At 45.2% G+C, this 14178-nt stretch overlaps 1 protein-coding gene and 1 long non-coding RNA gene across 2 annotated transcripts in view; both read left to right on the forward strand.

The window, feature by feature from the left end:
* LOC115182042 (rho guanine nucleotide exchange factor 7-like) overlaps window positions 1-13796 on the forward strand; it is a gene marked incomplete at its 5' end in the record, with an annotated part of 19607 nt that extends 5811 nt beyond the window's left edge. Inside the window, 3 exons of the mRNA XM_029743680.1 lie at window positions 4307-4406; window positions 13167-13221; window positions 13365-13796. Of these exons, the coding sequence (XP_029599540.1) occupies window positions 4307-4406; window positions 13167-13221; window positions 13365-13487 (278 nt within the window). The remainder of the gene's footprint in view (window positions 1-4306; window positions 4407-13166; window positions 13222-13364) is intronic.
* Window positions 1226-1943, forward strand: LOC115182043 (uncharacterized). The gene is made up of 2 exons (XR_003873606.1): window positions 1226-1869; window positions 1905-1943. It is a non-coding gene; the product is annotated as an uncharacterized LOC115182043 (long non-coding RNA).
* Window positions 13797-14178: the final 382 nt, after the last annotated feature.

Consider the following 14178-nt stretch of genomic DNA (forward strand, 5'->3'; position numbering starts at 1 on the left):
AGTCCTCTCTCTCCGCAGATCAGTCCTCTCTCTCCGCAGATCAGTCCTCTCTCTCCGCAGATCAGTCCTCTCTCTCCGCAGATCAGTCCTCTCTCTCCGCAGATCAGTCCTCTCTCTCCGCAAATCAGTCCTCTCTCTCCGCAGATCAGTCCTCTCTCTCTGCAGATCAGTCCTCTCTCTCTGCAGATCAGTCCTCTCTCTCCGCAGATCAGTCCTCTCTCTCCGCAAATCAGTCCTCTCTCTCCGCAAATCAGTCCTCTCTCTCCGCAAATCAGTCCTCTCTCTCCGCAAATCAGTCCTCTCTCTCTGCAAATCAGTCCTCTCTCTCTGCAGATTAGTCTTCTCTCTCTCTGCAGATTAGTCTTCTCTCTCTGCAGATTAGTCTTCTCTCTCTCTGCAGATTAGTCTTCTCTCTCTCTGCAGATTAGTCTTCTCTCTCTCTGCAGATCAGTCTCTCTCTGCAGATCAGTCCTCTCTACGCAGATCAGTCTTCTCTCTCTCCTCAGAACAGTCTTCTCTCTCTCCTCAGAACAGTCTTCTCTTTCTCTGCATATCAGTCTTATTTCTCTGCATATCAGTCTTATCTCTCCGCAGATCAGTCTTCTCTCTCTCCGCAGATCAGTCTTCTCTCTCCGCAGATCAGTCTTATCTCTCCGCAGATCAGTCTTCTCTCTCTCCGCAGATCAGTCTTCTCTCTCTCCGCAGATCAGTCTTATCTCTCTGCAGATCAGTCTTCTCTCTCTGCAGATCAGTCTTCTCTCTCCGCAGATCAGTCTTCTCTCTCTCTCTGCAGATCGGTCTTCTCTCTCTCTGCAGATCGGTCTTCTCTCTCTCTGCAGATCGGTCTTCTCTCTCTCTGCAGATTGGTCTTCTCTCTCTCTGCAGATCGGTCTTCTCTCTCTCTCTGCAGATCGGTCTCTCTCTCTCTGCAGATTGGTCCTCTCTCTTCAGATCAGTCTTCTCTCTCCGCAGATCAGTCTTCTCTCTCCGCAGATCAGTCTTCTCTCTCCGCAGATCAGTCTTATCTCTCCGCAGATCAGTCTTCTCTCTCTCTGCAGATCGGTCTTCTCTCTCTGCAGATCAGTCTTCTCTCTCCACAGTTATTCTAACAATATATGGAATAAATGGCTTTGTTATTTATATATTTCTACAAATCATTTGTTTTATTTTACCTAAATTATTTTGTATAACATATGTGATATTAATATATTATTAGTATTATTAGTATTATTTTAGTTTGACTGTGTATGTGAATGTTTACAACCGATTAGTGGAACATACAGTTAACCTCTCTCTACATGATGGTGTCAGCGTTCATACTGGGCATTGAGCATGTGAGGTTGGGATTCATTTGTGCACCACCTCTGTGGTAGAGCAGTGAAATGTGTTAACTATGAACAGTTGTGTTTCTGTACCTCCTCTTACCAGCCAACCACCCTAGTGTGTGTGTAAGATCAAACTGAGTGAATGGTGTAGCCTAGTAATTACACCTGCCATAGATATTGAGTGTCCCTGTACAGTACAGCTCATCCATACTGTAAATCTACAATGTCAGTGTTGAGGAAGTGTCAGCCAAAAGAGAACTTAGTCTTGTGGGAGAGGTCATATGTGACATACTTATTCATCAACACAGATCAACGTGAACTTAAATAAATGATCTCCTTTTTGTACATAGTGGATGCCAATAGAACCAAATAATAAGCCAAACAGTGGTTCTATTAGTATTTGAGCTAAGAATATGACTGTCCTCGTGTTGTGTCTTCTGCTTTGTGACTGAAGTGTATTCTGTGGTTGGTCAGGTCGTGTGACTGCAGTGTATTCTGTGGTTGGTCAGGTCATGTGACTGCAGTGTATTCTGTGGTTGGTCAGGTCATGTGACTGCAGTGTATTCTGTGGTTGGTCAGGTTATGTGACTGCAGTGTATTCTGTGGTTGGAAAAAAACTAAAGAAAAGCAAAAACTGAGAGGCAGGGTGAAGTGACTGCTTTGTCCAACTGTGTCCTCTGTGTGCGCCAATGATGTATAGGACCTATCCCATACCTGTGATCAAAATGTCCTACCTACCTATCTTACTACATACCTACTGTACCTTCCTAGAAACCTACAATATATACAGACTGATGTACAGTACCAGTCAAAAGTTTGGACATACCTACTCATTCAAGGGTTTTTCTCTATTTTTACTATTTTCTACATTGTAGAATAATAGTGAAGACATCAAAACTATGAAATAACACATGTGGAATCATGTAGTAACCAAAAAAGTGTTAAACGAATCTAAATATATTTTAGATTCCTCAAAGTAGCCACCCTTTGCCTTGATGACAGCTTTGCACACTCTTGGCATTCTCTCAACCAGCTTAATCTGGAATGCTTTTCCAACAGTCTTGAAGGAGTTCACACATATGCTGAGCACTTGTTGGCTGCTTTTCCTTCACTCTGCAGTCCAACTCATCCCAAACCATCTGAATTGGGTTGAGGTCGGGTGATTGTGGAGGCAAGGTCATCTGATGCAGCACTCCATCACTCTCCTTCTTGGTCAAATAGACCTTACACAGCCTGGAGGTGTGGTGAGTCATTGTCCTGTTGAAAAACAAATGATAGTCCCACTAAGCTCAAACCAGATGGGATGGTGTATCGCTGCAGAATGCTGTGGCAGCCATGCTAGTTAAGAGTGCCTTGAATTGTAAATAAATCACCAGTGTCACCAGCAAAGCACCCCCACACCATCACACCTCCTCCTCCATGCTTCACGGTGGGAACCACACACGTGGAGATCATCTGTTCACCTACTCTGCATCTCACAAAGACACAATGGTTGAAAAGAAAAATCTCTAATTTGGACTCATCAGACCAAAGGACAGGTTTCCACCAGTCTAATGTCCATTGCTCGTGTTTCTTGGCCCAAGCAAGTCCCTTCTTTTTATTGGTGTCATTTAGTAGTGTTTTCTTTGCAACAATTCGACTATGACGGCCGGATTAACGCAGTCTCCTCTGAACAGTTGATGTTGAGATGCGTCTGTTACTTGAACTCTGCAAAGCATTTATTTGGGCTGCAATTTGTGAGGCTGCTGGTAAATTAATTTATCCTCTGCAGCAGAGGTAACTCTGGGTCTTCCTTTCCTGTGGCGGTCCTCATGAGAGCCAGTTTCATCATAGCGCTTGATGGTTTTTGCGACTGCACTTGAAGAAATGTTTCTTTACATTTTCCAGATTGACTGACCTTTATGTCTTAAAGTAATGATGGACTGTCGTTTCTCTTTGCTTATTTGAGCTGTTCTTGCCATAATATGGACTTGGTCTTTTACCAAATAGGGCAATCTTCTGTATACCACCCCTACCTTGTCACAACACAAACGATTGGATCAAACGCATTAAGAAGGAAATAAGTTCCACAAATTAACTTTTAACAAGGCACACCAGTTAATTGAAATGCATTCCAGGTGACTACCTCATGAAGCTGGTTGAGAGAATGCCAAGCGTGTGCAAAACTGTCATCAACGCAAAGGGTGGCTACTTTGAAGAATCTCAAATATAAAATATATTTTGATTTGTTTAACACTTTTGGTTACTACATGATTCTATATGTGATATTTCATAGTTTTGATATCTTCACTATTATTCTACAAGGTCGAAAATAATACAAATAAAGAAAAACCCTTGCATGAGTAGGTATGTTCAAACTTTTGACTGATACTGTGTTTGACAAGAGGTCCCAAACACTGTATCATTGAGTTGTGAATAAATCTGTCTTTTGTTAGCAGTTGGTATTTGGGGTGTTTTGTCAGAACCTTATTTCACTGTGTTGGATGTCACTGTCAACAAGACTCCAGGCTAAACTATTACAACAGGAAATGTGAAAACAAAATGGTGTCTTTTCTCTCACGCTGTATTCTTGTTGTTGTTTTATTTTTGTCTGCAACAGCCAGGGGTGTGGTGAGGTAAAACCAATGAGGGGTCAGGATGAGGAGGAAGTAATATCTCTCCTCCTCCTGCTGTTCTTCCTCTCCAACAATGGCTCCTCTGTCCTTCTGTCGTTGTGTCTCGTCGTTCTGGGCATGACTAACTAACCCACGGCCTCTCCAGTCTCATGTGTTTGTCCTCATTTTGCTTTTCTTATCATGTAATCAATCACCAACCACGAACTCAGTCACTTATGTTAGCTAAACTGCTGTGGGTAGAAGTTGACCTTAGGCACAGCTCTGGGATCAGCTTACTCTCCCACAATTCTAACCAGCCATTAGGAGTTGGAAGTCCAAACAGACCTTAGATCAGTGTATCTAGTGTGTTGTGTTTGTCTGGAACAGGGGCGACGCGGAGTGACACAGGGCTGCAGGTCATCATCCCTGGAGAGGAGATCATCATGGAGGAGACGATGAGCAACAGACATTCTGTGGTTGGAGAGAAGTAAGACCTGCTCCTTCCCTCCTCTTCTCCCTCCTCCTTTTCTTCCTCCTCCTCCTTCTCTTCTTCCTCCTCCTACTCCCCACCCCACTTCCTCCTCTTCTTCCTCCCTTATCCACCTTCTCCTACTCCCCACCTCTCCCATCTCCTTTCCTCCTCCTCCTCCTCTTCTTCCTCCCTTATCCACCTTCTCCTACTCCCCACCTCTCCCATCTCCTTTCCTCCTCCTCCTCCTCTTCTTCCTCCCTTATTCACCTTCTCCTACTCCCCACCTCTCCCATCTCCTTTCCTCCTCCTCCTCCTCTTCTTCCTCCCTTATTCACCTTCTCCTACTCCCCACCTCTCCCATCTCCTTTCCTCCTCCTCCTCCTCTTCTTCCTCCCTTATTCACCTTCTCCTACTCCCTACCTCTCCCATCTCCTCCTCCCCCCTTCTTTGTTTTGGTCAGGGCTGAATATGTTGGTAACCCCTGACAGTTTATGTCATCCTGTGCTGCAGTGAGATGGTGTTCTCATCAGAATGCTTCTGTTTCTGGATGGTTAAGAGTGTTAGTTAGTGTGTTGACTAGTGCAGTACTGTGTGCATACATACGTGCATACATACAATACATACAATACATACATACATACATACATACATACATACATACATACATACATACATACATACATACATACATACATACATACATACATACATACATACATACATACATACATACATACATACATACATACATACATACATACAGTGCCTTCAGAAAGTATTCAGACTCATTGACTTTTTCCACATTTTGATACGTTACAGCCTTTTTCTAGAATTGATTAAATAAATAAAATGTTCAGCACACAATACCCCATAAATGACAAAGCGAATAAACAGGTTTTTAGAAATTTTGGCAAATGTATTAAAAATGAAAAACAGAAATTCCTTATTTACATTAGTATTCAGACCCTTTGCTATTAGACTCAAAATTGAGCATAGGTGCATCCTGTTTCCATTGATCATCCTTGAGATGTTTCTACAACTTGATTGGAGTCCACCTGTGGTAAATTCAATTGACTGGACATGATTTGGAAAGGCACACACCTGTATATATAAGGTCCCACAGTTGACAGTGCATGTCAGAGCAAAAACCAAGCCATGAGGTTGAAGGAATTGTCCGTAGAGCTCTGACATAGGATTGTGTCAAGGCACAGATCTGGGGAAGGGTACCAAAACATTTCTGCAGCATTGAAGGTCCCCAAGAACACAGTGGCCTCCATCATTCTTAAATGGAAGAAGTTTGGAACCACCAAGACTCTTCCTAGAGCTGGCTGCCCGGCCAAACTGACCAATGGATGAGAAGGGCCTTGGTCAGAGAGGAGCAAGAACCCAATGGTCACTCTTTTTATTTATTTTAATTTTTTTACCCCTTTTTCTCCCCAATTTCATGGTTTCCAATTGGTAGTTACAGTCTTGTCTCATTGCGGCAACTCCCGTACGAGCTCGGGAGAGGCGAAGGTCGAGAGCCGTGCGTCCTCCGAAACACAACCCAACCAAGCTGCACTGCTTCTTGACACAATGCCTACTTAACCCGGAAGCCAGCCGCACCAATGGGGAGGAGGAAATACTGTACACCTGGTGACCGTGTCAGCGTGCACTGCACCCGGCCCGCCACCGGGGTCGCTAGTGTGCGATGGGACAAGGACATCCCTGCTGGCCTAACCCGGACGACGCTGGGCCAATTGTTCGCCACGCCATGGGTCTCCCGGTCACGACCGGCTGCGACAGAGCCTGGACTCTAACCCAGAACCCGATGGTCACTCTGACAGAGCTCCACAGTTCCTCTGTGGAGATGAGAGAACCTTCCAGAAGGACAACCATCTCTGCAACACTCCACCAATCAGATCTTTATGGTAGAGTGACCAGACGGAAGCCACTCCTCAGTAAAAGGCACAGGAGTTTGCCAAAAAGCACCTAAAGGACTCTCAGACCATGAGAAACAAGATTCTCTGGTCTGATGAAACCAAGATTGAACTCTTTGGCCTGAATACCAAGCGTCACGTCTGGAGGAGACCTGGCACCATTGGCCCAGCATGGTGGTGGCAGCATCATGCTGTGGGGATGTTTTTCAGAGGCAGATGAACAGAGCAAAGTTCAGAGAGATCCTTGATGAAAACCTGCTCCAGAGCACCCAGGACCTCAGACTGGGGCTAAGGTTCACCTTCCAACAGGACAACGACGCTAAGCACACAGCCAAGACAATGCAGGAGGGGCTTAGGGACACGTCTCGAGCTTGTCCTTGAGTGGGCCAGCCAGAGCCCAGACTTAAATCCATCTCTGGAGAGACCTGAAAATAGCTGTTTAGCGACAGTCCCCATCCAACCTGACAGAGCTTGAGAGGATCTGCAGAGAAGAATGGGAGAAACTCCCCAAATACAGGTGTGCCAAGCTTGTAGCGTCATACCCAAGAAGACTCGAGGCTGTAATTGATGCCAAAGGTGCTTCAACAAAGTACTGAGTGAAGGGTCTGAATACTCATGTAAATGTGATATTTTAAGTTCTTTATTTTTTATAAAATCAGCCCAAAATTCTAAAAACCTGTTTTTGCATTGTCATTATGGGGTATTGTGTGTAGATTGAAGTGGGAAAAAAAAACGATTTAATACATTTTATAATAAGGCTGTAACGTCACAAACTGTGGAAAAAGTTAAGAAGTCTGAGTACTTTCTCAATGCACAATGCACTGTATATTAGGGCTGGGCAATATGGCAAATAAATGATCACAATATATATATATATATGTATTTTCATTCGATAACGATAATTATCACTATATTAATCAAATAATGTTTAAAATGGTCATTTCTGCTTCAGACTCAAGCCTGCCTGAACAAACCCAAGACTTTACTGTTTCATATTTATTGTCAGAAGTAGAAGAACTCACAAATAACATTAACTCCATTTCTTTTAAAGCTATAAACCCTTACAAGTTATGAACAAGAAGTAAAAAATAAAAAAATTAAAATAGTGCAAGTCAATATGCATTATAACTGTTAGACTAATGGTTCATCACAGTTGAAGTTGGGGTAGTTGTTGACTTACAAGTTACAAGCAAGAAAGACAAGTCTGTCTCCGGTCTCTGGCTTTAAAGCTGCCCTATGGCAGGTCACTATGTTGCCACCTGTGCTAAAAACCCACTCTGAGGGGAGCTGGTGGCAGGAATGCACAGCGCTTTACCAGGTGGCTGACTTTGGGAAAGTGTTTTGATTGGTTTCACTGTCAGCATCAGGAGACTGAAGGTAGCAGCTGAGTTCCTTGTCTACCAGCTGGATTTCAATAAGACCTGTGGTGGTGGAACACGGCTTCTTGAAAAAACGGCCCAGTGACTTTCTCTTTTTATCTGTCAGTTGTGGTGAAGTAGCAGCAACGTCTCCCTGTGCTGGGCTTGGGTTTTATGTCCCTCATTGACCACCCCTGAGACAGCTCTTGCTTTTACGTGGCCCACCTTCTCCTCTTTGACCAACGAGGCTATGTCCAGGAGGTCATCTGTGGCTAGGTCATCCTATTTCTCATTCAGACTACCGTTTTGATGGTTTGGCTGAGCTCTGTTTCACCATCAGGTTTCATGACCTCTGTATTGAACAGGTGTAGTACTGGCTTCAGGTAAGACACACTGACATAAGACTCACCAGACAGAGCATCTGTGATTTCTAGTAGTGGGATCAATGCCTGGTTGATGGACTCAAGAACATCTATATCAGTATAGGTGGGAGCTAAGTGCCAGGTCACTCACTGGACAAGACCTGTGAAATGTCTTTCTCCTGCTCCAGTGCTCTTTGCACCATGTTTTGACGAGATCCCACCTCGTAGGCGACTGTCACCAACTTGTGCTGGGGTAGGTGGTGTTCTTTTAGAGCAACTGTCAGGTCTCTCTTCTTTTTCCACCAATAGGAAAAGGCACCTACCACTTTCTTACACACTCCAATTGCTCAATCCACCCGTTTGTCTCTACCCACTCTCTCTAAGAGAAATTAATAAAATGTTACAATCACAATAATCTCTTTAGTTATGTACAAATGTAACATTTAACTTAATCAGTTGATTAAAAAAAATGCACATTTAGTTTCAGCTAACCAATCACTTCAATATACACAATTGACAAGGTTACTTACCAATGGCCAAGTGCAGACGATGTCCAAAACATTGCAGTCGGGTCCATTTGTTGATTTGAGCAGCCTTCACCGCGTTCGCACCACTATCCGTTGTAATGCAGACCTGTCTGTCTTGACTGAGTCCCCAGGAGGAGAGAGAGTCAATGAGCCCCTCTGCTATAGCTTCACCCGTGTGGTTGTTGGGAAAGTATGATGTTTGAAGGCATTTATTTAGAAGATTCCACTCTTTGTCAATATAGTGGATAGTGAGGCTAATATAAGGCTCTGGTGTGCGACTAGACCACAGATCAGTAGTAGTAGCAACATACATCAAATCTGTCTTGAGCTGTTCCTCAACTTTTTCCCTACACTCGGCGTAGAGTTTAGGTAGTGCGGTGAGAGAAATGTTTGTGGCCAGGGAGCATGTTCCTGGGGTCAGTTAAATTGAAAAGCCTCTTGAAACCTTCCTTTACGATTGTCCTAATTGGTAGCATGTCCTTAGCAATGCTGACTTAGAATTCCTCACAATCAAATGCCGACCGCATTATCTACCAAGAGAATTCTCTTCGATCATAATCACAGTCGTGTATATTCCCCCCAAGCAGACACATCGACGGCCCTGAAAGAACTTCATTGGACTCTATGTAAACTGGAAACCACATATCCTGAGGCTGCATTTATTATAGCTGGGGATTTTAAAAAGGCTAATCTGAAAACAAGGCTTCCTAAATTTTATCAGCATATTGAATGCGCGACCCGGGCTGGTAAAACGTTGGATCATTGTTACTCTAACTTCTGCGACGCATACAAAGCCCTCCACCGCTGTCCTTTTGGAAAATCTGACCACAACTCCATTTTGTTGCTCCCAGCCTATAGATAGAAACTAAAACAGGAAGCACCCGCCCTCAGGTCTGTTCAACGCTGGTCCGACCAATCTGATTCCACGTTTCAAGATTGCTTCGTTCACGTGGACTGGGATATGTTCCGCATAACGTTGAACAACAACATTGATGAATACGCTGATTCGGTGAGCGAGTTTATTAGCAAGTGCATCGGTGATGTTGTACCCACAGCGTCTATTAAAACATTCCCCAACCAGAAACCGTGGATTGATGGCAGCATTCGCGCAAAACTGAAAGCGCGAACCACTGCTTTTAATCAAGGCAAGGTGACCGAAAACATGACCGAATACAAACAGTGTAGCTATTCCCTCTGCAAGGCAATCAAACAAGCTAAGCGTCAGTATAGAGACAAAGTGGAGTCGCAATGCAACGGCTCAGACACGAGAGGTATGTGTCAGGGTCTACAGTCAATCACGGACTACAAAAGAAAAACCAGCCCCGTCGCGGACCACGATGTCTTTCTCCCAGACAGACTAAACAACTTCTTTGCTCGCTTTGAGGACAATACAGTGCCACTGACACGGCCCGCTACCGAACCTGCGGGCTCTCCTTCACTGCAGCCAACGTGAGTAAAACATTCATTTAAACGTGTTAACCCTCGCAAGGCTGCCGGCCCAGACGGCATCCCCGGCCGCGCCCTCAGAGCATGCTGGTGTGTTTACGGACATATTCAACCAATTCTTATCCCAGTCTGCTGTTCCCACATGCTTCAAGAGGACCACCATTGTTCCTGTTCCCAAGAAAGCTAAGGTAACTGAGATAAACAACTATCGCCCTGTAGCACTCACTTCCATCATCATGAAGTGCTTTGAGAGACTAGTCAAGGACCATATCACCTCCACCCTACCTGACACCCTAGACCCACTCCAATTTACTTACCGCCCCAATAGGTCCACTGACGACACAACCACACTGCACACTGCCCTAACCCATCTGGACAAGAGGAATACCTATGTAAGAATGCTGTTCATCGATTACAGCTCAGCATTTAACACCATAGTACCCTCCAAACTCGTCATTAAGCTCGAGACCCTAGGTCTTAACCCCGCCCTGTGCAACTGGGTCCTGGACTTCCTGACGGGCCGCCCCCAGGTGGTGAGGGTAGGTAACAACATCTCCACCCTGCTGATAGTCAACACTGGGGCCCCACAAGGGTGCGTTCTCCGCCCTCTCCTGTACTCCCTGTTAACCCACGACTGCGTGGCCATGCACGCCTCCAACTCAATCATCAAGTTTGCAGATGACACTACAGTGGTAGGCTTCATTACCAACAACGACGAGACGGCCTACAGGGAGGAGGTGAGGGCCCTCGGAGTGTGGTGTCAGGAAAATAACCTCTCACTCAATGTCAATAAAACAAAGGAGATGATCGTGGACTTCAGGAAATAGCAGAGGGTGCAACCCCCTATCCACATCGACGGGACAGCAGTGGAGAAGGTGGAAAGTTTTAAGTTCCTCGGCGTACACATCACGGGCATACTGAAATGGTCCACCCACACAGACAGCGTGGTGAAGAAGGTGCAGCAGCGCCTCTTCAACCTCAGGAGGCTGAAGAAATTCGGCTTGTCACCAAAACCACTCACAAACTTTTACAGATGCACAATCGAGAGCATCCTGTCGGGCTGTATCACCGCCTGGTATGGCAACTGCTCCGCCCACAACCGTAAGGCTCTCCAGAGGGTAGTGAGGTCTGCACAACGCATCAGCGGGGGCAAACTACCTGCCCTCCAGGACACCTACAGCACCCGATGTCACAGGAAGGCCAAAAAGATCATCAAGGACAACAACCACCCGAGCCACTGCCTGTTCACACCGCTACCATCCAGAAGGCGAGGTCATTACAGGTGCATCAAAGCTGGGACAGAGAGATTGAAAAACAGGCCATCAGGCTGTTAAACAGCCATCACTAACATAGAGGCTGCTGCCAACATACTGACTCAACTCTAGCCACTTTAATAATGGAAAAGTGTATGTAAAAAATGTGTCACTAGCCACTTTAAACAATGCCACTAATGTTTACATACCCTACATTACTCATCTCATATGTATATACTGTACTCTATACCATCTACTGCATCTTGCCTATGCTGTTCGGCCATCGCTCATTCATATATTTTTATGTACATATTCTTATTCATTCCTTTACACTTGTGTGTATAAGGTAGTTGTGAAATTGTTAGGTTAGATTACTTGTTAGATATTACTGCACTGTCAGAACTAGAAGCACAAGCATTTCGCTACACTCACATTAACATCTGCTAACCATGTGTATGTGACAAATAAAATTTGATTGGATTTTGATGCAATGCATAATAGCATTTGTGATGTCTTTGTGTCTTTTCGACGTTTGCTCGTAGGGCATAAACGCTGTCAGTGTTGACTGCTTCGGGCGAACATCCCTAGATTGGCTGGTGCTTGAAGGGCGTTTATCAGTACCGTGGAGCAAACTCAAACTTTCTGCATGTTCCAAAGAGTGATTTTTCTTCAGATGGTGAAAAAGGTTTGTCGTATTACCAGACTTGGTACACACCCGTCTACGGCACAATATGCACCGAACATTGCTTTGCTCTTTGTCGGACTTCAAAAAGCCAAACCACTTCCAAATGACTGAAACCATGAAACCCTTTTTATCAGTCATTTCTTGGTTGGAAGCTGCTCTTTCTCCATGGCTATCACTGCCGCTGTGTTCGTGGTTAATAGTGGCTACTCCATCACTCATGTTTCGTGGTTAATAGTGGCTACTCCATCACTCATGTTTCGTGGTTAATAGTGGCTACTCCATCACTCATGTTTCGTGGTTAATAGTGGCTACTCCATCACTCATGTTTCGTGGTTAATAGTGGCTACTCCATCACTCATGTTTCGTGGTTAATAGTGGCTACTCCATCACTCATGTTTCGTGGTTAATAGTGGCTACTCCATCACTCATGTTTCGTGGTTAATAGTGGCTACTCCATCACTCATGTTTCGTGGTTAATAGTGGCTACTCCATCACTCATGTTTCGTGGTTAATAGTGGCTACTCCATCACTCATGTTTCGTGGTTAATAGTGGCTACTCCATCACTCATGTTTCGTGGTTAATTGTGGCTACTCCATCACTCATGTTTCGTGGTTAATAGTGGCTACTCCATCACTCATGTTTCGTGGTTAATTGTGGCTACTCCATCACTCATGTTTCGTGGTTAATAGTGGCTACTCCATCACTCATGTTTCGTGGTTAATTGTGGCTACTCCATCACTCATGTTTCGTGGTTAATTGTGGCTACTCCATCACTCATGTTTCGTGGTTAATAGTGGCTACTCCATCACTCATGTTTCGTGGTTAATAGTGGCTACTCCATCACTCATGTTTCGTGGTTAATAGTGGCTACTCCATCACTCATGTTTCGTGGTTAATTGTGGCTACTCCATCACTCATGTTTCGTGGTTAATTGTGGCTACTCCATCACTCGAGGTGCGAAGTGGTTTTTAGTGGGCGTATACCTCTCCACGTGCATATTGTCACTTCTCCACACGTTCCTGCTGCGTCAGAGAGGTGAAATGGACTGCTGTACCTAATTGTTCTATATCGACATTATCGAAAATGAATCTAATCGTTTTTATATTGTTGTTGAGGGAAGTAATTACCTCGATAATTATTGATATTGATTTATCGCCCAGCCCTACTGTATATGATAATGTATTTTTCTCTAGGATGGTGTTAACCGTGTGTGTTGTGTTGAAGGAGCCTGGAGGATGTAGTGTACGCCCTGAGGGACGAGGTACAGGAGCTCCAACAGGTGAATGTCCCCTCTGTGTCCCCATTATGACAACTCATTACGGCATGCGACACTTGTCATTACACTGTTATGACGGATTAAGTAGTAAAACTACCAAACCAATGCTTTGTGGCATATTAAGCTGACCTTTGACCCCTCAACAGGACAATAAGAAGATGAAGAGGTCGCTGGAGGAGGAGCAGAGGGCACGGAAAGATCTGGATAAGGTTGTCCGGAGGGTGTTACAGAGTATGAATAACCACACCTGGGACGAGACTAACTTATGATGTGTGTGCAGATATGATTGCGTGCAGATACATGGTTGTGTGTGTGTGTGTGTTGAGCTAGGGCCCTGAGTTTTTTCCAGTCAGGTCATGTGGCTAGGAAAAACTCCTGACCCCACCTATAATAATGAGGAATGTCTTTGGATCCATCCGTGAACGAACATGGACCTGGAGTGGCGCCTAGCGGTAAAGAGTGTCTGGCCAGTAACCGAAAGGTTGCTGAGTTGAATCCCTGAGCCGTTCTGCTCTTGAGCAAGGCAGTTAACCCCCAACAACAACTGCTTCCTGGGCACAGATGACGTGGACGTTGATTAAGGCAGCTCCCCGCACCTCTCTGATTCATAGGGGTTAGGTTAAATGTGGAAGACACATTTCAGTTGTACAACTGACTAGGTGCTGTATCCCTCCCTCCCTCTCTCCCTCTCTTCCCCCCTCACTCCCCCCCTCCCCCCTCTCTCTCCCTCTCCCCCCCCTCACTCCCTCCCTCCCTCCTCCCTCCCCCCTCTCTCCCTCTCTCCCTCCCTCCCCCCTCACTCCCTCCCTCCCCCTCTCTCCCTCCCTCTCTCCCTCCCTCCCCCCTCACTCACTCCCTCCCTCCCCCCTCTCTCTCTCCCTCCCTCCCTTCCTCTCTCCCTGTTTATAAATGCAATACAGCTCTTATGATACTGTACAAAACAACTCATCATTTCACCTC

The sequence above is a fragment of the Salmo trutta genome, unplaced genomic scaffold, assembly GCF_901001165.1.
Source record: "Salmo trutta unplaced genomic scaffold, fSalTru1.1, whole genome shotgun sequence".
Lineage (NCBI taxonomy): Eukaryota > Metazoa > Chordata > Actinopteri > Salmoniformes > Salmonidae > Salmo > Salmo trutta.